Raw genomic sequence first — 23,869 nt, forward strand, 5'->3', positions numbered from 1 at the left:
GAAATTATACTTAGACAATCTTGATGTAATAATTTTTTTAAAAATTATAATAAAGAGTAATGCATGCAGATTCTCTATCATTAAATATGTAATAAATTGAGGAACGAGACATAGGCATAAAAATGTTGTTATATTATATGAATTAGGGTATAAATTATATTTCTTAAAATTAAATTACACTCTCTTTTTTTTATTTCAAAAAAACTAAGCTCACATAAAATAACTTTTAAAACTGATTTTTCAAATTGATTTATGGTTCAAAACATTTTCAAACCACTTCAATAAAATCCAAGTCTGTTTTATGAGAAAAGTATATTTTTATAAAAATTCAAACAAATTTTATGTTGTGTTTGGATCGCGGATGGAGTGGGAGGATTTCTTGTTTAGATCAACATGTTTGAAGGTGCGAGTGCATATTGGAAAGAGAATTACACGAATTTTTTTGTCCTCTCACATATCAGGAAAGATGTCCATTGATGTCCACGTAGGGTATGAATATTTTACATTAATATCCTTAATATCCTTAAAATATTAATAATATTAATTATTTTATTATTATTATAATTATTAATATAATTATATATATACAATATACAAAATGAAATATTAGATAAATTTATTTAATAATTTTCAAAATATTTAATTATAATATTAATAATAAAATATAATTATAATATTAATATTAATAATAAAATATAATTATAATTATAATATTAATAATAAAATATAATTATAATTATAAATAAAATAATAAAATATAATTATAAATAAAAATAATAAAATATAATTATAATTATAAATAATAAAATATAATTATAAATACAAATAATAAAATATAATTATAAATAAAAATAATAAAATATAATTATAATATCAACAAAATAACAAAATGTATATAATAATAAATATTTTTACTTTCATAAATTTTAATATATTTAATAAATTTATTTAAATTTAACACAAAATTATTTTTTATTACAAAATAAGAGTAATTATGATTATTATATATTAGACAAAAAATAATTAACTCAAACTTAAAAAACAATATACCATAACTCATTATTAAAATATTTTTTAATAACAAGGACAAATTTGTAAACTTACATTTTATACCTTTAAAATAAATTCTAAATTCTCTCATAACTATCATATCACTTACAAATCTCAATAAATCATCCTTAGAAATTTACTTTATTATCTCTCAGTCAAAAAAACCTCACACATCCTCTCTAATCTTCTCTAATCTACTCCCTCTCCTCTCCAACAAATCATAATCTCAATCCAAACACAACATCAATAATTTGGTTCAGGCTTTTCAAAAAACCAGACCATCCTCTAAGAGTATAAAGAACTACAAGCAAAGATGAAAGAAACATTATTGGCTGCACCATTAGGCACTTGAATAAAATCAGAACTTTTGTTTAGAAGCATTCACACCTTGACTTCTGAAAGTTTCTTGTATTTCAACCATATGGTTTCACCATTTGACTGTTTTCTAGTTCTTCAGCTCTTATATATCCTGACATGTAATGAACGTAGGGTTAATTTATGTGTGTTTGTAAGAAACAAACACACTAGTAGTTACTCCGTTCTGTCCTCCTGACTAGATTCATTGTGTCTACCTCTCACTGTCTCCAGTTGCTGTTTCCTCCAATCATGGTTTATTGTTCTCCATTTGTTCTCTTTGTTGCTCATGTACTCAGTTCTATATTTCCTCATTTATCATTTTCATATTATCTTACTGTCATTACAATATCCATCAGTGAAAAAATTCTTGGATGCTTATGTTTCTATGTTGCTATATATAGCTATAGTTTGTTTGTTTCCAATGGTTGACCGTGGATTTGTGATCAAACAAAAGGAAGCCTTCAAAATTGTGCAGTTAGAGAACAGAAAAAAATAAGAAATCAAAATAAATCAAATTTTTCTCGTGTTTGAATATCTGTTACTTAACTTCTCTAAATCTAAAATACATTTAACTTATCTTTGATTCATTTTCTTGTCATGGGGAGGTTCATCCAAAGAGAACTATATAAGGTAACAAAATGAAATGACATAAACTGAATGAACTATGAAAAGTATTTTGTTATTGGGAAAAAGAACTAGATATATTAAGTTTCTGATATAGAGTTTAGTGTTGATGGTTGCTTGGTTTGTAACAAGGGAGATAAGATGTATGAAACTATCTGTGGGCCAAGGATGGTCTGGTATCACATGAATAAAAGCAAGGACTTCTTTTCACTGACATGGGCACGAGCTATCTCTATCTCTACACAAATAATTGGTGGGAACATTTATGAAGGGTTGTGGTCCAGGTGCTTCTCTTCTCTCTATAATTTTGCGCTTTAGAGGTTTATGCCAGGAAAGAAGGCACTGTCAACTCTTGCTTTTCAATGGCCCATCTCTCCAGTCCCTTGAAAGCTTTGTTCTTATGCTAAGCCTCCTTCCTTCTCTAAGAAGTCATTATTGCCCAGGTTAATTGAACCAAAGCTCTAAGGCACGGTACCACTATTAATTTGTTTACTTCTGCCACTGTTGTCGGCAAAAGCAGGTTCTTAGATTGTGTGAGTGGGACTAGTCCTAAAGCATTTTCTTCATGGATTTTAGTGCAATACAAGTAACAATTTGAAACTACATTGCAAAAACGCTGTTCTATTCTCGTTGAAATGCAAGTTTCTGGAATTATCTGCCTTGTTTTAACTCGACTTTATCTACAGAAAGAACATAATTGTGTAGTGTGGAATTGCCTTAAGATATAACATATTGTTCTTGAGTAAAAGGATATGGACATGTGGTCTTCGTTGAATAGAGAAAGACATAATTTTTATTAAACAAAAGCCACCGTGGTTGTAGAATCCACCAATTATGTTTGTGCCTTTCTCTTTCTAACAAGATCATATCTCCCAAAGATAAGGATCCAAATCCGTATAATTAATACTAATCTATACAAATAATTTGTGACTTGAAGAAAAAAAAAGAAATTAACAAATCTAGTAATCAAATTGGTGGCTAAGAAGAAGAAGAAGATGTTGATTCTATAATTAAAGGTTCACATGATCTGGAGAAACTTGAACAGTGAACTGCTGCTTTTGGATTCGCAACCATGCCTTTATGGAGAAAATTTGGTTTTTCGAAATCATCATTTTCATGTCTAATCTCCTTGAGCATTGCTGCTACGTCTTTCATAGTAGGCCTTTCTTCTGGTGATGGATTCACACAGAGGAGAGCCACTCCTAGAACTTGAAGCATCTCAGAGGTTTTTGTTCCACTCTGCAATACTAGTTGCTGATCAAGGATAGATGTAAATTCCCTTATTTTCTCTCGGATTTCGTTGCTAACCCATGTGACAATGTGAGCACTCTCTGGAATCCTGTTATCAGTAGGTTCCATCCCCGTTAAAACCTCAAGAAGTACAACACCGAAACTGTACACATCACTCTTTTCTGTGATCCTTAAACTGTATCCATATTCTGCAGTTTGATAGATAATGCTGTGGTGATTAGTCATCATCAGTAGTCACAATGCAATAGGGATAATGATCCAAAATGAACATAAGATACGAACAAGAATAAGAAAAGATTAAAGTAGAATATTGCTCGAAATTCTAATACGTCTCAGGACACTACTATAGAAAAAGAACAACCTAATTTAAGAATAAAAAACAAGTGTCTCAAAGTGTGCACAAGCAGATTAAGTACCAAAAGAGAGAGTAAAGGAATGTCTTAAAGTATAAAGGCAATTGTTTTTTAATGACTTTTTAACAAAAGAATGATGTAAGACTGAAAGTTTTCTTAAACGGGCATTGTCAAACTTGAACTGCTGTTTTAGAATGACAAAAGCTTTTATACTCACCAGGAGCAATGTATCCATAAGAACCTGCAACTGTATGAGAGGCCCCTGAACACTCTGAGGAACTCACTAGTTTTGCAAGACCAAAATCTGCAAGAAAAGCTTCAAATTGTGGACCTACCAAGATGTTGTTAGCCTTAATGTCTCTGTGGACAATTGGAGGGATACAATCATGATGAAGATATTCTAAACCATGAGCTGCTCCCAGTATAATCTTATACCTGGCATCCCAATCCAAGAACAATCTCTTTTCATGAAGCAGTCCAAACAAACTTCCATTGCATATGTAATCAAACAAGAGCAATCTAGTTCTTCCATTGTCAAAGCATCCTAAAAGTCTCACTATATTCTTGTGTCTTATTGATCCAAGGGTCTGAACTTCTGCAGTAAACAGATCTCTCTCTGGTGGCTCTTCCTTCTTTATTGGCCATAACTTCTTCACTGCAATAATATGTTTGGTTGGAATCTCTACGCGATAAACAATTCCTGAGCAACCCTTTCCGACAATGTTTGATTCAGACAACTTTGTTAAAATGTCATCGATGGAGAAGTTTACTTTCTGGAATGGAGTGAAAGCCCATTCCATTTCATCACTATCAAAATTCCTGCCAAAGTTTCCCCCATGAATACGGAGAGCTAAAATTACTCCACAAGTAACAAAAATAGAAATTAAAACAACCCCAAGGAAAGTGTAGACAATAACATTTCTCATTGACTTGAAGCCTTGGCCATTTTCACTTGTATGGCACTTACTAATGCAAAGGTCAGGGTTACCAGCAAATGCAAAGAAGGGTAGATCTCGGAAGAACTTTGTATCAGGAAGAGAACCAGAAAAGCTATTATAGGAGACATTTAGAGACACAAGATTGTCAAGACTAACCAGTACAGTGAGTGTACCTGTGAGCTTGTTGTGAGAGAGGTCCAAGATGGATAGTTTTGAGAGATTTGACAAGGTCTCTGGAATGGGGCCACTAAGAGAATTCCAACTCAAATTCAAGAGGATATCTAATCCTTGCAAATGACCAATCTCATCTGGAATAGACCCAGTGATCCTATTGTTACTTATATCCAGCAACTGCAAATCCTTACACAGCCCCAGTGTCCCTGGGATCACACCAGAGATAAGGTTTCCACTTAAAATAAACTTATTTAGAGATTTAAGCTTGCCCAAATTCTCAGGAACACTTCCAGTTATTCTATTTGCTGAAAGTTCTAACACATTAAGACCAACTAGGAATTTCAATGAGGAAGGAATGGTTCCTTCCAGCACATTGCTGTGCAAGTCAAGCAATTCTAGATGAGCACAGTTACCTATCTCAGAGGGAATATCTCCACTGAGTAGATTATTTGACAACTCAAGAAAGCTCAAACTTCTTAAATGACCTATTTCTGGTGGAATTTGACCAGTAAAGTTGTTTGATCCCAGCCGTAACCTAATCAAACTGGTGCAGCTGCCAATATCAACTGGAATTTGACCTGAAAGTCTGTTTGATATTAGCAACAACTGAGTCAAATTCCCCAGATGAAAGAGTGCATTTGGAATGGAGCCAGTGAGGAAATTGTGTGAAAGATCAAGTGCTTCAAGTTTATCACAGTTGGATAGCTCTGTTGGTATATTTCCATCCAGTTGATTCTGCCAGGCATAAAAGAGGGTCAGTTCCTTCAGTTGCCCCATAACAGGTGGAATCTTCCCGGAGAATTTGTTGTTATCCAATTCAAGTTGCTTTAGCCTGGAAAAGTTGCCAACATAGGAAGGTATTTCTCCATAAATACTATTATCAGACAAAAGAAACTCCTCCAGTAAGAGTAGATTACTGAGAGTCACAGGTATCTGACCCCCCAGAGAATTCAAAGAGAAATCTATAACCTTGAGATTTGTACAGTTCCCAAGACTTTCTGGAATGGAGCCAGTTAAATTGTTCTGCCAAAGCAACACCCTCCTGAGGCTTTGCATGGAGCCCATTTCATAAGGAATGTTTCCAAAAAGCTGGTTTTCATACAGAAACAAATCCTCCAAGGCTGAGCAGTTCTGAATCTCTGCTGGGATACGACCTGTGAGATGTGCCGTGTAGACTGAAAGTGTCTTGAGATTTTGAAGCTCCCCTATACTTGGTGGAATCTCCCCAGAAACCCCAGTAACTGCAAGTCCCAGAAAAACAAGGGCCTTACAGTCTGATATCTGCATTGGAATTTCTCCATGAATACCTGGATTTCCTCCTGCTCTGAGAGTTTCAAGAGTCCTCAACAGGCCTATTTCTCCAGGTATCATTCCAGAGAGCTGGTTGTCATAAAGTGCCAGATGCTGAAGCTTTGAACAGTTTCCAATTGTAGTTGGAATTCCACCCTTCAAGGAATTGGAATTCAACAATAACAACTGCAGCTTAGATAGCATTCCTATTTCTTCTGGAATGCTTCCTGACAAAGCATTGAAGCTAAGGTCCAAAGTTACCAAGGAGGACAAGTTTCCCACTGAACCTGGAATCTCACCAGTGAGATTTCCATTTGAGATGACAAGAGTGGTGAGGTGACCAAAAGAAAGGAGTTGCGTGGGGAAGCTGCTACGCATATCTATGGATGTTATTATGATCTCTGACACAAACCCTTCTTTGGAACATGTTATGTAATCCCATGTACAAGGATCTTTGTTGGTCGGATCCCATGAAGAGAAGGCAGCGATAGAGTTGGAGGAGTTGAAGGTTGAAAGCCATGACAGGAGAGAGTGGCCTTCCTGGTTCAGAGCAGAGATGGATGGACACAAGGAGATATTAAGAAACAAGATAAAAAGAGTTAATGCATTGCTTGACATGATGAGGTGGTGTTCTGCTACTGTTGTATCTCATCCAAACATAGCAGCACTAGTCTCCAAGTTACTATGCCCTCTTTAGCACCATGGTTGGATATTCAAAGTCTCTTATCTCCATTTAAGTTACTGATGAAGATGTAGGCCGTTCTTAATCTTTAAACACTGTTTTACTTTTATATTTGAGGTGAATTTACAGCGAAGGCCGAAAAAAGAAACAGACAAATTAGAAGCATCATAGACAGAAGACGACGTAGTACAAGCAAATCAAGGTTAATATGCTTCAATATGGTAATGATACACTGTTTTTCTCTCAAGCAAATATTAAAAGTGTGTTAATCATTAATGTTATTTTAAGATGTTTTGAGTTGACATCTGGTTTAAAGGTGAATTTCTTGAAAAGTAGTATTGGAGGAGTAAGGGTTGATTTGTTTGAGATTTGGGGGGTTTTGTAGTTATACTTTTGTGAAGTGATGAAAACACCTTTCAAATATCTGGGTATGTCAGTAGGGGGGCGTCATAAGAGGAAAGTTGTTTCGGATGGCGTGGTTGAAAGAATTAAATCTAGACTCGGAAAATGGAAAGGTCGTTTCATTTCTTTGGCAGGAAGAATCTACTTGATAAAGTATGTTCTCTCGCCTGTCCCGTTGTTTTATCTGTTCATGTTTAAGGTACCTTCAGTAGTGTTGAAAAAGATTGTGAATATTATGAGGAATTTCTTATGGAGTTGGGGTTCGGAAGGGAGGAAAATCGTGTGGGCCTCTTGGGATAAGGTGTGTGTCAGGGAGCTGGTGGGCTTGGTATTATTAACATCAAGCTTTTTAATTTGGCCTTATTAAGTAAATGAGTTTGGCGGTTGGGTTTTAATAAGGGTGGTTTGTGAAAGGAGGCCTTAGAGACTATATACAGAGGATGGAGAAGCTTGAAAAAAGGTTGGGTTAAACAACAAAGATTCCTTTGGTGGAGAGTTTTGAAGGCGATATGGAAGTTGGAGGACTGGGGTAGGAGTTTCGAAGACTGCTTTGTTTGGGAAGTTGGTAATGGAAAGTCTATTAAGTTTTGGGAGGACAGATGGGTGGGTAATGAAGACCTAAAGAGTAAATTCCCAAGGTTTTTTCTCTCTTTGTGTTTCTAAAGAAGCTTCGTTGGATTGTTGCGGAACTTGAGTTAACAATGGGTGGAAGTGGGATTTGGTTTGGAGAATGAGTCTTTTTGTCTGGGAGAAGAATCAAGTCAATCAGTTCTTGGAAGTGGTGCAAGCTTTTGTGCTTGATTTGGAAAAAGTTTTTAAGTGGACTTGGAAAGATGTCAGAAGTTTAGAGTTTTCGGTTATGTCTGTCTATGTTGTTTTAGAAGGAGGAGTATCTGAAGGGAAACATCTGCAATTATTTAAGGCTCTTTGGAGGATTAAAGTTCTACCTTCGGCCCATTTTGTTGCTTGGAAGGTATTGGAAAACAATATCGCAACCAAAGTTAATTTGGTCAGACGTGAGATTGTGGTTAAAATTATTATGTGTAGCTTGTGCGGGGAAAAAGAGAAGACTTCTTCTCGTTTGTTTTTTGGTTGTCGATTCGCTTGGATTGTGTGGAGTCTCTGTTATGTGTGGTTAAGGTTAAAATCGATTGATCCTCTTAACCCTCATTCCCATTTCTTGTAGTTTAACATGTGTAATGCACATAATTATGTTAATTTGGTCTTGGGGAATGTTTGGATTGCGGTGGTTAGTGAGATTTTATGTGTTAGGAACAAGGTCATCTTTAAAGATGGAGTGGTGGATCATTTAGAAACTTTCTCCCTTACTCAATTGAAGGTTTGATCTTAAATTTCCTTAAAATTCCATCTGCATGTTTTTCTTATTCAAATTGGTGTCTTGAAGTTTTGGTTTGTCCAAATTCGATTTAAATTTGGTTCAAGCTTGTTGGTTTTTTGGTTTTAGAGATTATTACTTTAGAGTAATTTGATTGGTGTTAGAGTAGTTTAGTTAGTATTATGTTGACGGATTGTATTTGATGAGTTGTATAAGAATTGGTTCACCCCTAAAATAATCCAAATTTATTTATTTATTATTACCGATAAAAAACATAACACACTTAGTTGTGCATTATTTAACCTCCCTTGCCATAATCCTTATCACTACATATTTACTGATAGCATCTGTAGTGATTTTTCATAAATTTAAAAATCAGTTATTTTGAGTTGTGCGATAATTATTAGATCTATAGTTCTTAAAGATTCCACTATTCCAAAGAAAACTTCTTCGAACATTTAAATTTTTTGTGACATTATTGGACGTGTGAAGAGTTTTAAGCAACTCTATCATGATTGTGCAATCATGAGAGGGGTTAAACAATTATGGTTTTTTTTACTATTGTTTTAGAGAGCTTTTAGGAAGTACACACCTACTTATCTAAAAATAAACTATTCAAGCGTACCTAAGAAGTATGAATTTTATGAAATCTAAACATTTCTCTTCTATGTAACAATGATATTTCACGGTATATAATAAAATATAAATTTCATTTTATAAATTTATTAGTTAAATTAGATTTAAAATTCATTTTTTAATATAGTATGAATATCATTTAAAAAAATTCTTTTAAATTTAACCTAAGGAAGTATGTAGGAGATGACAGATGAATTAGAAATAAGTAGATCTAATGGAAGAATATATAAGCTCTATGCAATAGAATATCTTGATTGTCTTTTTCAGTGTCTACTGGTCCTGTGCATATGCTACTTCGTAGTGAGATTCAAATTTGGACAATAGAATTATAGAAAAAGGCAAATATTACTATAATTTGACAGAACATTCTTAGGTGGCTAAACTTTGAAACCTAAATGTAACTAGCAATCCTGCAAGGTGGGGGTCCGAAATCTTATCTATTTTCCCTGTATGTAGTCAACATGCACAAAAGAAAAGGAAAACCATAAACTTGTATATCAAATTTGAATGGAACTATAAGGAATATTATTCTTTATTCTGGTTGTCTTACATTTTTATCAACTCGCCATTACACAATTTCTAGTTACACAATTTTCTATAGAAACTATATTTCATTTATCCAACTGCTGAGTTAAGAATTTTTATTCAAATTGTAACTTTTCATATAATTTCAGAGTCATTTGGTATCTAGTTAATTAACTTCATTTTTATGTATTATATATTTTTTAAAATGTTGTTAAAGAAAAATTTCACTTACCTCCTCTAAAATTATATTAAATGACACACTCTTCATGTTTTTTTTTAATAAATGACATCCACCTCACTTATATTTTTAGTATTGTATTTATAAAAAATAAATTCTTATTTTGTGTTTATAAAAAAAATATTGATTTTTTATTCTTATTAGTTTAAATTTTTAGTCAATATTATATTTTGAAAATAAAATAAAATAAGCGAGTGGGATTTTATTAAGAATATAAGAAAAAGTTAAGCATGTATGTTTAAAAATGAAAGAAAATGTGAATGGTATTTTATTAAAAAATAAAAAAGTAATTACAGTTTCTGTTATAATTAGATATCATCTATAAGATCAAATATTTGTTAATATACATATGTAAAGGTAGTAGCAGACAGTGATCAGAAAGTGGCTATATACATATTTGAATGAGGTAACAGAAGTTCTATTTTAGATTCTTCCTTTTCTTTTAGGTGGAAGTGACAAGAGTTGCTGTGAATTACCACAGTGATGGTTCATCTAATTTGACATAAGAATCCAAGTAGCTGCACCTAATTAAAAAATGAGGAACACAGAAGTAACTACAGAAGCCACATAACTACAACCTTTTCTGTTATACCTGCATGGAGAGATCTCAAAATCATCTTCTATTTCATAAAGTTGTTCCTTATCATCAAAGTCAGCACACGACTTTCCCAAAGGAAGATATAGATGCATTGTATGAATGCTTTTTTCCTAACACAAACATTCTTCCAAATCCAACTAAAAGGATGTAACTCCTTATAAAATCTAATTTAACTATCAATTTTTCATGAAAATGAAAATTGTGCAGCTCCTTTAATTATTTGTATTTTCTTGGTCTGTACACACCCCATGGTGGGGTGTAGCTAGAGGGATTTTGACTGGTCTAAGAGAAGGGTTGAGTTGAGATAATGAGTATGAATATAGTAAATTATTATAGGTGACCTTGTCTTAACTGCGTGTGTTATGTTGGGAAATAATTGTTGAGAAACAGCAAAGAGAACTTGAATGTGAAGAAAGCAAAGAGAGAAAAAATTGAGGGACAGAAAATGATATTTGATTAACAGGAGATGTGGAGTGATTTGAGGATGAAAACAAGTTGGTATCTGTTTAGGGATCATGTGGGGGCATAGGGTTAAGTTAAGCTAGGATTTGAAAGGTGGGGACACATGATTCCCTAACCACAACAACTAGAGATTAGTGACTAAGTTTTACATAACATTATTATTAAGATACTTTTAAGGAATTGCCTCTGTTACTTGGATCACTTGCTTATAGAAAATAAATTTAATAGTGATGAATTAATTATAAGAAATGTTAAAATTTTCAAAAACAAGTGTTTTCGGGAATCAGTTTGGGATAATTAATTATTTGCTGAAACGATCTATTATCCAGTAAAATTAATGTTTACAATCTGTTAGTTGTTCTGCACCTAATTGATTATTGATTGTGATAAGCAAATTTAAATCGAGTTAGAATTTTATATTAATTAAAATATTTTTTTATACTTTTATCCAAATCAATTATTCAATAAAGTTTTCTTTAACAACAATTAACATGTGCTCATGATATATATATATATATATATATATATATATATATATATATCACATCCTTCAATCAAATCAAGTTTGAAATTACCTTTTTTTAAATAAACTTAAACGTTTTCTTAATTAATTCGACATTATATATATATATATATATATATATATATAGAAAGAGAGAGAGGGGGGAGAGAGAGTTATTTTTCTTCAAAGATTAATGAATAGAAAAAGAATAATTAATATTTATTGTAAGAATTCATTTGAGTCTCTTACATATCATTTAAATAAAATTTCAATGAAATAAAAGTACAACAGCATGAATTATAAAAAAATAAAATCGTAATTTAATAATTTTATTTAATTTCAATTAATATATTAAACTAAATATGTAGGTTTAACTTTAATAATTATGTAGTTTAATTGTTAGTCATTTAAAAAAAAATAAGTGAAGAAAGATTGGCAATTTTCAAAGTGACATGAAATATTAAGAAAAACATGGAAAAGTTAAATAAAAAGCAGTTAAAATTTAATTTAATATATATAACACAAAATATCATGTGTCAATTTCAATAAAAAATATATTATATTAATATTATACCACAAGTTTAAGGAAGATATTATCTTTGGAAAAAAAAAACAAGTTAAAGCTTAATTTGATTCTATTTTGAATTATATAGATGTAGAAAGCGTGCAGGTAACAAGCAATGAGTGTGCGTATGAGCAAGAAACGAATAATAGAATAGTAACATATCCCGCAATGCATTGCTGATGGGCCATGCATACAGAAACCTTTGTTCTGTAGCATTTAACTAATTAACTGAGTGTAGGTTTTTCTTTCTCAGAAATGAAGGTAGAGAAGAAGCAAACCTTCATTAAATCAAGGATGAAAAATAAGAAACCAAACATTCTTGTGATGTGAGATTATTATTTATGATTGAGGGACCCTTGCTTGTCGTTGCATTATATGCCACATCAATAATTTATGTGCCCTTTCATTTTGCCCTACCAACTTCTTTCACATGTATATCTTCCAATCACAAATGTTACCATACATCTAATCATTTATTCGCTTATGTCCATGTATCACAATACATTTACTGTGCCTCTCAACTTTTCAAAATCACTAGGTTAATCATCCCAATCCACTCATATCACACCTTCTTCTATAATATAAGTGTAACTTTTGTGATTCAGTTTTGTAGGATTGAGTTCTTAAGATTTAGAACTAATTAATTGAAAAAAAACAAAAAAGCATGCCTTGGAATAGCATCGATTCCTTTCTTAAATGGGAAACTATGGACACTAGTTAGATGCAAAGACCAATTGGCAAGTAACTAGAATAATAAAATAACCGCAAACTTGTTTCAATTTTTCCAAATTGGTTTTGCTAGGCCATGGCATCACTGCCCCAATTGTCTGCCACATTAGGAGCTTGCATAAGCTCAAAAATTAAAAGCATTGACGCACTACCATGCAGTGCCCAATTAAGCAGCAGCAACAAGAAGAGTGCTGGTGCGTTGTTTCCATTAACATTAGTGAGAGAAAAGAGGCCCAAAATAGAGTCATGGAAACAGCAAAGTGAAAAATGGAAAGTGTGGGCTGGGGAAAGTTCTGAGTTGGTGCCACGATCAGATGTAGAGAACGTTGTGAAAGATTTCCACCGTGCCTTCAATGGTAAAAACATTGAACAATTGAAGCAGTTAATTTGGGATGATTGTGAGTACCAGGACTACCTCTTCTACAGTCCTTACAAAGGCCAGGTTAGTTTCAACATTTTCTCTTCTTTTCATTCTCAATTTGAAATTGGAACAAAAATGGATTATAACTTCTGAGTGGATTAAAGCATAAGTATGAGTATATTGAAGCATATAAAATGCTTAAAAGTTCGATGGTGTCAATATATTTGGTTAATTACTCTCTCCATTTCTTTTGATTTAGGGGAATGTGATAAAGTTCTTGCAGAACGTGATGGAAGCGATGGGTCCAAATATAAAAATTGCTGTGGGAGAGATCAACGTGGAAGATGTGAAAGAGGCCAAACTTATGGCTACTGTATTTTGGCACTTGGGTACCTCACTTCACTTCCCTCTATTATTTTTCTCCTTTTAGGTCAACTTTCAATCAACATCTCTAACAATATCCCAATACTTTTGGGGGCAATTTCTTCCTCTACCTCCATCTTTTATTATTGAACATTTTCATAGAATATGTGAAATGATTATTTTGTTTCCTTTTTATTAACATTATTTATTTAGATTTATATATTTTGAATTTTAAAATTTAAAATACAAAATTGTATTATGAATTCTAGAGTTCGTAATGTATTTTCCAATTTTTAGAATTCAAAATATATTATGAATTTTCAAGAAAATAAATCCTAGACTTTTAGTTAAGGGTAATTTTGGAGTTGAAAAAATTATGGAGGTCCAGGAAGAAACTATGGAGGTGAAGAAGAGTTGTCTACTTTGGGTTTGTGTGGCCAACACTATCTTATCACTTCCTAGACTCTTTCTTCCTACACTTCCATACCTTCTTGTGTCACCCCATACTAAATATAAAAATACCATTTTATCCTTTTTTTTCACCCTCTTGGATTTGAAATAATAAGCCTATGGATTATGTAATCAGGATAAATTCTAGATTACATAATCCGGAAGTTAATTTCATATTTAGAAAAGACTTCCGGATTATGTAATCCAGAAGCTAATAACACATCTGAAAAAAAGGCTTCCGGATTACATAATCTGGAAGCTTATGTATAGAAAAGACTTTCGGATTATGTAATCCAGAAGCTAATCACAAAAGACTTCTGGATTACATAATCCGGAAGCTAATTCTGAATCTAGAAAAAGACTTCTGGATTATGTAATCCGGAATATTGAAAAGGGTATTTTTGGAATAAGAAAAGTTTATGGGGGTGGCACAAGAAGGTATGGAGGTGCAGGAAGAAGCAGCCCACTTCCTATTGGAAATTGGGCTCATCATGAACACCGGTGGGCTAAATAAACACACAATTTTACCAACTTTATTTCTTCTGTAGAGTGGTAATCTACATTTTAAAACTTTCATATTAACTTTTTATAATAAAAGGGAACACTTCTTGATAAATATTCTTTGTAGAGTGGGGAAACGACAAAAAGAAACTACCCTTCTCAAAAGGATGCAGATTCTTTTGGTTTAAAGAAGTTGACGGAAAATTGGTTATTAGGTAAATCCATGATATTTGTTCTCTGTTCTTATTGAAACCATGCTTCATCATTAAAATCACAATTCCTAAACATTTTAAAGCAGTTTTAACTTTTTTTTATTAAAGTCAGATATAATTGTATGTAGCTATTTGCAGCAAGATAACAGGCTTGGAGGAACTTCCAATAAAACCGGGTGAACTAGCTCTGGTATCTTCCTCATTCAGTATTCTGTCCTTTTATTTACTTTTTCAACACAATTACTGGTTTTCTATTATATTTATAAATTTAAATTCACCTTATTTTAATTTTTTTGGTCATAATGTTTTAACATAATGTAATAGACTGATAAATGAATTCCCAATTTAATTTTAATGATAAATAAGGTTAAATAAAAATAACGATTAATCTCTGCAGAATGCCCTAAAAGCAATTAGTACGTTTTTGGACAGCTATCCACCCATGGCTGCAGGTACATATATCCCATCCCTTTCTTAATTATTTCTTCTGTTTTATTTATCCACTATTTAACATTATAATATCCAATTTAACAAAAACAATTTATCGCTTTATTTTTAATTTATATTTGCAATAAATATTTATATAAGTTGGTATGGTATGATATAATTCTAACAAAATTCAATTTCAATTTGGTGTTTTGCAGTCTTACTTAACTATCCTGCTTTTCAAGATGATTGATGGCACAAGCATGAGGGATCGGGGAAGTCCATCACATGTTTTTTAACAATTAAAATGTGCTTCTATTTATACATGAATAATATGTATTTTTAATGGATAAAGTGCAATTATAGTCCTACATAATGTTAAATTTTAAGAAATTTATAATTTATTATATCTGTGTTTTTATCAATATCTCTGTTGATTTTCTAATAACACCTATAATTATTCATCTTTACTCTTAAGAAGCATCTCTCACTTCAGATAAAAAAATTCAAAGATTTGAGACTACAACTAAAAAAAATTATAGAAATTTGTTCAAGCATGAATATTTTAACATTCACCCGACCTTGTAACTTTACGGTATTTAAAAACTTAATAAATGAAAAGAGTTTCATATAAATTTATAAATTAATGTCATAAACCTTTTATATGTTAAATTCCATTTTTACTTAAAATATTGTATGGTTTTTATAAGCAAAGAAATAATGCGTATGAGGATTCCAAACTTATATACATCCTCAAGTGTCATCCAAAACCAAAATATAACATTAATATTTGGACCATCATTAAATAGAGTGAAACTCCTTATCAAAACCTAAACCAAATTGTTCAAAAACTATATTGCAGTGGACCTCACTTGATAGCAACAAGATCCTTTATATATATACTTCCATCAATCTTTAAAGATATTTTTTTAGTAGTTATCTAGTTAAAATAGCGTATGTCTTTTATCTATAGTCTCCAACTATTTCGATTTACAAATCATTTTTTACTTCTCTAACTCAATCTTTCTACTTTCTTGTCCTCCACACCATGGAAAAGTACTCTGCAGTTAAATCGATTTTCTATCAACCATTTTAGAAATTCTGAAGAATGATAGATGCACAAACTTTAGAAATATTAAAACAACTTTTAGTGTGCAAAGTCTCCCAGGCTAAAACATCAATTTCATCTTCCATGCTCTTAATTTCATTGACTTTATAGGTTTGAGTTTGTGCATTTTTAGATGTCTCAAGAGTTTATACACAACATAAACCTCATTTGTTTTGATTACATTTTATATTTCTTTGATATCCATTAAGACCCTTCATTCGCAACTTGGTATTCAGTATATCTGGCAGTTATTTCCCAGACCATTTGTTGCTTTTCTTTCCTAAACTACAGTACCTGTATGATTCCTTCATATTGTCACCATTGCCTTTTGTGATTCTGCACTAAAATTTACTGCAGATACAGGTTTCATTTCCACCCTGAGGGTCTTCTTCATACCAATCTTATGTACCTCCTATAGCAATTTTCTGCACAAACTTTTACACAAATATACTGCTTGCTTCCATAGTGAATACCTCCTCCTCTGCCACTACATTTCTAAAGATGATTCTATTCTTCGCTTCCAAATACTCCAAGCCATGCCTATCCATATAATCTTCCAAATCCTATCACCTTTCCCATTTAATTCCAAGGTGCAGAACTGTTGGATATGATTATAGCTTGGTTATGATGAGCAGTAGTTTCCCCTAGCCACCTACTACACATATTCTAGACTTTCCCAACTACAACACAGGAGAAAAAGATGTGACTAGTTGTTTCCTCTCACAGACCACATAAAACACATACATGATTTTGCTAACCTTATTCCCACACTCCTAAAATTATCTTTTTGTTGCCACTCTATTTAAGAGCACCCTTATGCAAAGGCTTGTGCAGAGGGTAAGGCTAAGGCTTTCACCTTTCAATACATCTCATACAACTCTGAAATTTCTCTTCGAGTATCTTTGGATTAATGAGAGAGTTTGAGAAAGTGAATTTGAAGTGATTTGTGAGAAAAATAAGGTTGTTTAGATTTGTGTATTTTAAAATGAATTTATGAAAAAAGTTTATTGAAATTTTTGAATGATGTGATAGTTGTGATTTTTTTTTTAATTTTTTAAGAGGTATAAAATATAAATTTACAAATTTATCCTTATTTTAAAAAATATTTGAATAATAATAATAATAAAACAAAATTAATTTATTTATATATTTTTTATAATAATAATATTATTATTACTATTATATAATTTAATTTTTATGTAAATAATTATATTTATTTTTATTATTATTAATTATATTTTTAAATATTTGATTCAAATAAAATTATTTTTATATATTTTTTAATTTATATTTATTATCATTATTTTAATTAATAATAATATTATTAATTTTAAAATTTTATAAATATATATAACATTTATTTTTATTATAAATACTTAATATTTATATTTTATAATATAATTAATTATTTTATAATTTTTTATAGGATAATTACGTCATTTAGTTATATAAAATTTGGTGTTACTTCATTTTTCTGCGATTCATGTCAAAGGAGTGAAAAAAGTTTTTTTTAGATTTTTTCCTCTTCTCGTACTTTTTCATCACAAATTAATGATCCAAACAAGAATGATTGTTCCAAATCCATCCGTGTGAATAGTAAACATCCAAAAACAAATTTCCAATTTCTTTTACGCAGACTTTACAGATTATGCTTTTGTCTCACTGTCATTCTATTTCCATTCTTTCTAATGTCCTGTGATTCTAGTTATATGTTGTAAGAATTCTCCACTCGATTTGTTTTCCTGGCAAGCATTCGAACAGAAGCTCAAACGCCTACAAGTATGGGGAGCGACTCTCAAATCACTCACTCCTCCACTCTAGACATTACTCCCATCCATTTTCTTCTCACCTCCCAAATTCTTCTATCTTTATTCTTCTATCTTTAGATTCTTTTGTTCTGTTTCTGCATACATTAGTGATGATTCTCCCACCCACCTATCCTCCCATTCTTTTCTGTTTTAAAGAAATTTATGAAGAAAATGTTTTCTTATAAAAATTAACTATATATACCGATTATATATACAAATTATGTTTTAAAATAAGTATATGTATAATGCTTAATATATATTTTTATATTATAATAAAATGAATAATTAAAATAATAAATAAAATAATAATTTAAATTCTAATTGTTAATATATTTTTTTATTATTATTTATTGATTTTCAATTTATTTTAATTCTAATTTATATTTCTAATTTTTTTATATTAAATTATTTATAATCATTTTAAATTTATTATTTCTATAAATCATTAATAAATTTCTTTCATTTTCTATTCTCTTTTTTTAATCCAAATCATCTTATTTTCTCACATTTTTTTTTTTTTTTTTTTACTCTATCATGATTTCATCCAAACAAAGAATTAAGTCTAGGTAGCTAGTTCCATTAAGCCTTCAGCCAGAATAAAAAACAAAATTGTGCAAGAGGATCCTTTATCTCAAATCTTAATACAATAAAAACTCTGATGTGAGTTCGCATTATCTATTTATATAATTTACTTTTTAATCTTGATACTAGTTTATCACACCTACATTACTGTCCCCTTTAATATAATAATTTTTTATTAAGTCCAGCCTTCAAAAAAAAAATATATATATTTAAATTTTAAATAACAAATATACAGATTTTTGTTTACATCAGATTAAAATAACAATAGTAGGTGTATTGTAACTGCAAAAAAACTACAAATAAAACGAACACATAATTGATAGTAAAGAATAAGGTGATTCCATAGTAAATTTGGCTATATAGGATAGAAAAGGATAGAAGCAAGCAAAGTAAGTTTCCTATTATCTTTTACTTTATTAAATGCAAATGTACCATAATTAATTCATTATAAATTCTAACCCAGCACAACATTTTCCCATCATTACCATCCAATTATACCTAATGGTAGCTAGATGCTACTAGTGTACCACACCTAGATTATCGTAATAATGAAATGTTCATGTCAGGCTCAAATCAAAATCTAAGACATGATCGATTTCTCTAAGGATGCTTAATTTCAACAAGTTCTTTTAGATGTGAATGCAGGTAGTGGGACTAACAAGATAAAAAATCCACTATCTTAGACTTTTTCAGATAGACCTTTCTAAGTATTATATGTATATTGGGATTACAAATTAAGTTAAAATAATTTCATACAATTGATTTCTACGTTCCACAATAAAAAATAATCACTTTAAAATATATCAAATAAACTCAAAACGTAGAGTGGAACAAGAGCACTTCACCCTCCCCTCTTTCTCCCTATATTATATATCATGTATCGGAAGCCACACTTATTATATTTTTTTATTAAGTTAAATATTGTATTATGAAAACTTAGCATAAGGTATGCAAAGTTGTAGAAATAAGCAACTTCATATTAACTCGAGACATATTATTGAGAACCAACAATTACATTGAAGAAAAAGTGTGAAATTAATGAACCCCATCTCCATATCTATATTTGTTGGTGGATGAAAGAGGAGATAGTTACAAAAATCTGACTTTTAAAGGGAGACGAAGAATATAAAAACAATCATTTGAGATGATATAAAGTTATTTTTTTTATTGATAATAAATAAATAATAACATTTGAGGGATGTTAGGGGTGTTCTAACACTGTTAAAAAAAATTGTCTATCAAATAAGATCTCTAACTCAACTTACAATATCAAAGATAAACTACATAATTTTGTGTCCCGTAACAAACACCGCAAGAAAATCATGAAATAAAAATCAATTTTAGAGACAAAAAATAATTAGTTACTATAGTGACTAAATTAGAAACCATTTTAGAGACTAAATAAATTTTTGGTTTCTAAATTAGTGTTTATTATTGTTAAATGGTACTAAATTGGTATCTAATTAGCAACTAAGGTTTTTGCTACCAAATTTAGAAATTAAATAATTGGTAGTTAAAACTTGGTAGCTAATTAGATACCAATTTAGAAACTATTTAACAATAATAGAAACTAATTTAGAAATCAATTTTTGTTTAGTTTCTAAAATGGTCTCTAATTTAGTTACTATTGCAACTAATTATTTTGGTCTCTAAAAATTGGTTTCTATTTGATGATTTTCTTGTAGTGAAAATCAACATCTCTTGAAACTGTTCCTTCAAAACCTTGCTCAGCTAATTAACTACTAAAAAAACTAGCTACTAAGAAGTATTATCTCATTCATGCTTAGCAACCCCACAACATTATATAACGTATATGTATTTTAGAGTATAAAAATCACATGTTACAAAAGATATATATCAATATTCAATCATATTAAGTCCACTAATTTATTTAAAACCTTAAAAAAAACTTCATCGTGAAATACTACTTCCACTTAGCCCATCCATAATAAGAATGTTCAAGTGTAATTTTGTGCACTAAATTAAAATGAACAATTCTGCATAGAGATCTACAACACCAAAATTTGCAGCAGAAAACTCCACAAAAGTATCATCATCCACTTATAGATATTTTTTTTACTACTTGTATTAATCCATGTTGTCTTGTACTTTAGTCTGAACCATAAAATCACGCCTCCCTAGTCATGTATTATATCTTGCATTATTAACAAACATCTTTTCTAACTAGCTAAATGATCTATATACTACAAAAAAAATCATGAAATAGAAACCAATTTTAGTTACAAAAAATAATTAGTTGTTAGGGTGACTAAATTAGAGACCATTTTAGAAATTAAATAAATTTTTTGTTTATAAATTAGTTTCTATTATTGTTAAATGGTTTTTAAATTGGTATCTAATTAGCAACCAATGTTTTTGCTACCAAATTTAGAATTTAAATAATTGGTAGTTAAAACATTGGTAACTAATTAGATACCAATTTAAAAATTATTCAACAATAATAGAAACTAATTTAAAAACATTTTTTTTTAGTTTCTAAAATAGTCTCTAATTTAGTTATTATTGTAATTAATTATTTTAGTCTCTAAAAATTAGTTTTTATTTGATGATTTTCTTGTAGTGATAGTTTAAAAGAAAATATATTTGTGTAGTTAATTTATTTGGGTTGTGGACCTTCTTTATACAGTTAAAAAATAACTATGTTCTTGGGAGGTAGTGGTTTTCCTCCATTGTAAGTCAAAATAACTACCTCTAAGCATTACTCTTATTCTAGTTCTGGTTATGGTTATGTACATGGCTCTCTAAGCATTACTCTTATTCTGGTTATGTACATGGCTCTGCCAAAAACAAAATCCATCACTTTGAATCCCAAAACATGCATTCACATTTGTTGTCTAAAAGAAACGACTAAAATTGTTGTTGTTCGTCTAAAAAACCATTGAAACAGTTGTTACGCGTTACTCATTAACTTCAACGATAATTTACAATTCTTAAGTATAAGTATTCTAAACATACTTTATATTTTTAAGAATTAATATATTGTCGTGTTGAATACTTTTAGATTTGATACTCATTTCGTATCTGTACATAATAGCTTTGGAGACCAAAGTAGTAAAATTTTATCCACATTTTTCATAGGATTGAGCTGTTACTAAAATTTTGACTGAAATCAACGGCTAGAAGTATACAAAACGTACGATACGAAGACTTAAGATTGTATATAAAATTCAACTCTATAGTATCTATATATCATTCATTCGTATTCCAAAAGGTTCAGATTGGCTGTGTGAACTCAATTCCAGATCCAAAGGGTATAGCTATCTGAACTGCATTTCCACGCATCCGAATACAGCTTTATTCTACATCCACTAAACACAAACAATTTCTATAACATTCTACCTTTTTATAATTACCTTCATTAATAGGAACACATGTAATTAAGGTACGTATCGTAATTAATTAACTCTCTCTGTTTTTTCTCTTCTTTTCAAATAATAAGAAGAGGACCAGATCTTAATTATGAATAAAAAGTTTATGTAAAATCAGATCTCGGATTCATCAAGGACTTGATGAGAACACTTCCATGGTTGAAAGATCAAAGGAACCCCAAGTGCTCCAGCAGGTGTCACTCATTGAATTCACGGTAGATGCATAAGTGATGGGCAATAATTGCTCCTCGCTTTCATTCAACGGCATCGAGTATTCCAATTCCTGCAACTGCATTTCCTTCACGGGTGGTTCCCAAGAAACGGAAGAGGACAGGGTAGCATCACACCAAAGACCATCTTCATCCCCACACACACCCAGAAGCCTCTCCAAATCATCAATCTCACCCAAACTCAATTCCTCCCTTCCAAAATTCTCAATTGCCACCACTGCATCGGAGTCAGAATCTACAATGACAGGATCCGGCAAACCCTTGTTCGGCGAGTGAGCAACTGCAGTATCACTCTCGGTTTGAGCGCTCGGTGTTAAGTAATTGTTGGAAGAAGAGGAGCCGCTGTTATCCTCACCAACGTTTTGTTTTGGGTTCAAGAATTTGGCGAACACAAGGGCCATGTCTATTTCACGAGAGGCGTTGTTGTTTGGATGGGCATCGTCAAGTGAAGAGTCGGTGTCATCGGAAGCGGAGGTGAAAGAGCGTTGGGTTTGGTGGAGGCGCGAGGAGGACTTTCCGCGGCGGTTCTTGCGACAGCCGCCGCCAACGGGGACGTTGCGGAGAGAGCCTCCTTTGGTCCAGTAGCGTCTGCAGGCTTTGCAGAAATAGCGGGGCTGCGACAAGCTGTAGTTGTTGTAGTAACAGAATTTGGTGTTGGTGGAAGCGCAACGAGGGCAATTGGGCGCCACCTCAATGTTGGGTTTCCACCTCGAACGTTGTTCCATTGGGGTTGGAAAGTGATGATGATGCAACATTTGTTGAAGGGCAGAAGCACTAATAAGGGTATGCGGGAACATTTATTTGGGAGAGGTGTGATATAAGGGTGGGTGGGTGAGAGTGAGATTGGAGAGGGATTTGTTGGTGTGTGAATGATATATGTGTGAGGGAAGCGTTGGGAGGAACGTGGGCGGTTGGGGAATCGTTAAAATTAAGGAAGGGTGTGCATGTGTTTGTGTGCCTGTGTGTGTGTAAGTCTGTGATGTTGATGTTAATTTTCATGTTATGCTGTGCTGTTTCATAGGCGGATGGGGCGTGTCTCCTTCGACATTGGATTTTTCTTCATTCGGGTTACTTTCTGAGAGTGATTGAGGTTGATAAGTCAAACACTTGCTTCCCCACTCATTCTTTAACTAGCCGCGTGCCCAAATCATCCATCATCCATCATGCATCTCCATCTTCATCACATCATATATACATACACACACCTTCTTACCTTTTCTTCATTCAAACCCAAGCTTAGAACTATCAATTAAGGTTTATATGTATATATATTGACATAAGGAAGGGTATGGAAAGCAGCAGCACGTGGTTAACGGGGATACGTGGCAGCATTTGCATCCTTTGGTTTGCATTGTTGTTTTGTTTATTTGACCCTTATAGCCTTGACTACATTGAATTTGATAGTTGATATTAGGCGTATGGTATGCATAGATAGATGATAGTGGAGATATAATTGGAGAGAAGAGGTTTGCAATAATTGATGGTTGATAGATGGTATATGGAATTAAAATAGAAATAAGTTGGAAAGGAATTGATGTTACATGAAAGGAACATAAAGAGAGCACGGTGCAGCTAAAGGTTGCAATCGTAGGATTGGAGATTCGATCCAAAGAGAACATTCGAGGCACGTGGGGGTTTAACGTTGCTTTCACGAAAGATGCTATCATACGTATTCATACCCCAGGATATCACTGCCTTCCACGTCTCTAACTCTTTTTCTTTCGCTC

General features: G+C 31.7%; 3 protein-coding genes across 6 annotated transcripts; 1 reads left to right on the forward strand and 2 right to left on the reverse strand.

Moving 5' to 3' along the window:
* Positions 1-2,797: 2,797 nt before the first annotated feature.
* LOC137821639 (uncharacterized) lies at positions 2,798-6,813 on the reverse strand. 2 transcript variants are annotated; one of them, XR_016515840.1, is made up of 3 exons: positions 4,747-6,785; positions 3,853-4,454; positions 2,798-3,470 (listed from the first exon to the last, which is right to left on the reverse strand). XR_016515840.1 is itself a non-coding variant. In XM_068626322.2 (2 exons), the coding sequence occupies exons 1-2, from the start codon at positions 6,653-6,655 to the stop codon at positions 3,010-3,012; spliced, it is 3,264 nt and encodes a 1,087-aa protein (XP_068482423.1). In that variant the 5' UTR covers positions 6,656-6,813; the 3' UTR covers positions 2,798-3,009. The 2 variants fall into 2 exon arrangements, 1 of the variants encoding a protein (XP_068482423.1); XM_068626322.2 differs by having other exon boundaries at positions 3,853-6,813.
* Positions 6,814-12,758: 5,945 nt separating this feature from the next.
* LOC137822033 (uncharacterized) lies at positions 12,759-15,450 on the forward strand. 3 transcript variants are annotated; one of them, XR_011082914.2, is made up of 6 exons: positions 12,759-13,154; positions 13,333-13,462; positions 14,515-14,602; positions 14,728-14,789; positions 14,997-15,051; positions 15,244-15,450. XR_011082914.2 is itself a non-coding variant. In XM_068626918.2 (6 exons), the coding sequence occupies exons 1-6, from the start codon at positions 12,789-12,791 to the stop codon at positions 15,276-15,278; spliced, it is 726 nt and encodes a 241-aa protein (XP_068483019.1). In that variant the 5' UTR covers positions 12,759-12,788; the 3' UTR covers positions 15,279-15,450. The 3 variants fall into 3 exon arrangements, 1 of the variants encoding a protein (XP_068483019.1); XM_068626918.2 differs by having other exon boundaries at positions 14,738-14,789; XR_016515834.1 differs by lacking the exon at positions 14,515-14,602 and having other exon boundaries at positions 14,738-14,789.
* Positions 15,451-21,698: 6,248 nt separating this feature from the next.
* On the reverse strand, positions 21,699-23,375 carry LOC137822034 (uncharacterized). Its single transcript, XM_068626919.2, has one exon. It carries the CDS (start codon positions 22,937-22,939, stop codon positions 22,043-22,045), a length of 897 nt encoding a protein of 298 aa, XP_068483020.1. The 5' UTR covers positions 22,940-23,375; the 3' UTR covers positions 21,699-22,042.
* Between the last annotated feature and the right edge of the window lie 494 nt (positions 23,376-23,869).

This window comes from Phaseolus vulgaris, chromosome 9 (genome assembly GCF_051622355.1).
Source record: "Phaseolus vulgaris cultivar YP4 chromosome 9, ASM5162235v1, whole genome shotgun sequence".
NCBI classification, from domain to species: Eukaryota; Viridiplantae; Streptophyta; class Magnoliopsida; order Fabales; family Fabaceae; genus Phaseolus; species Phaseolus vulgaris.

Coding starts and splice junctions, on each gene's coding strand:
- LOC137822033 (XM_068626918.2), top strand. CDS start 12,789: ATGGCATCACTGCCCCAATTGTCTGCCACATTAGGAGCTTGCATAAGC. Junction 13,463..14,514: donor TACTGTATTTTGGCACTTGG/GTACCTCACTTC, acceptor TATTCTTTGTAG/AGTGGGGAAACGACAAAAAG. Junction 15,052..15,243: donor CTATCCACCCATGGCTGCAG/GTACATATATCC, acceptor GGTGTTTTGCAG/TCTTACTTAACTATCCTGCT.
- LOC137821639 (XM_068626322.2), bottom strand. CDS start 6,655: ATGTCAAGCAATGCATTAACTCTTTTTATCTTGTTTCTTAATATCTCC. Junction 3,471..3,852: donor TTATGGATACATTGCTCCTG/GTGAGTATAAAA, acceptor ATCAAACTGCAG/AATATGGATACAGTTTAAGG.
- LOC137822034 (XM_068626919.2), bottom strand. CDS start 22,939: ATGTTCCCGCATACCCTTATTAGTGCTTCTGCCCTTCAACAAATGTTG.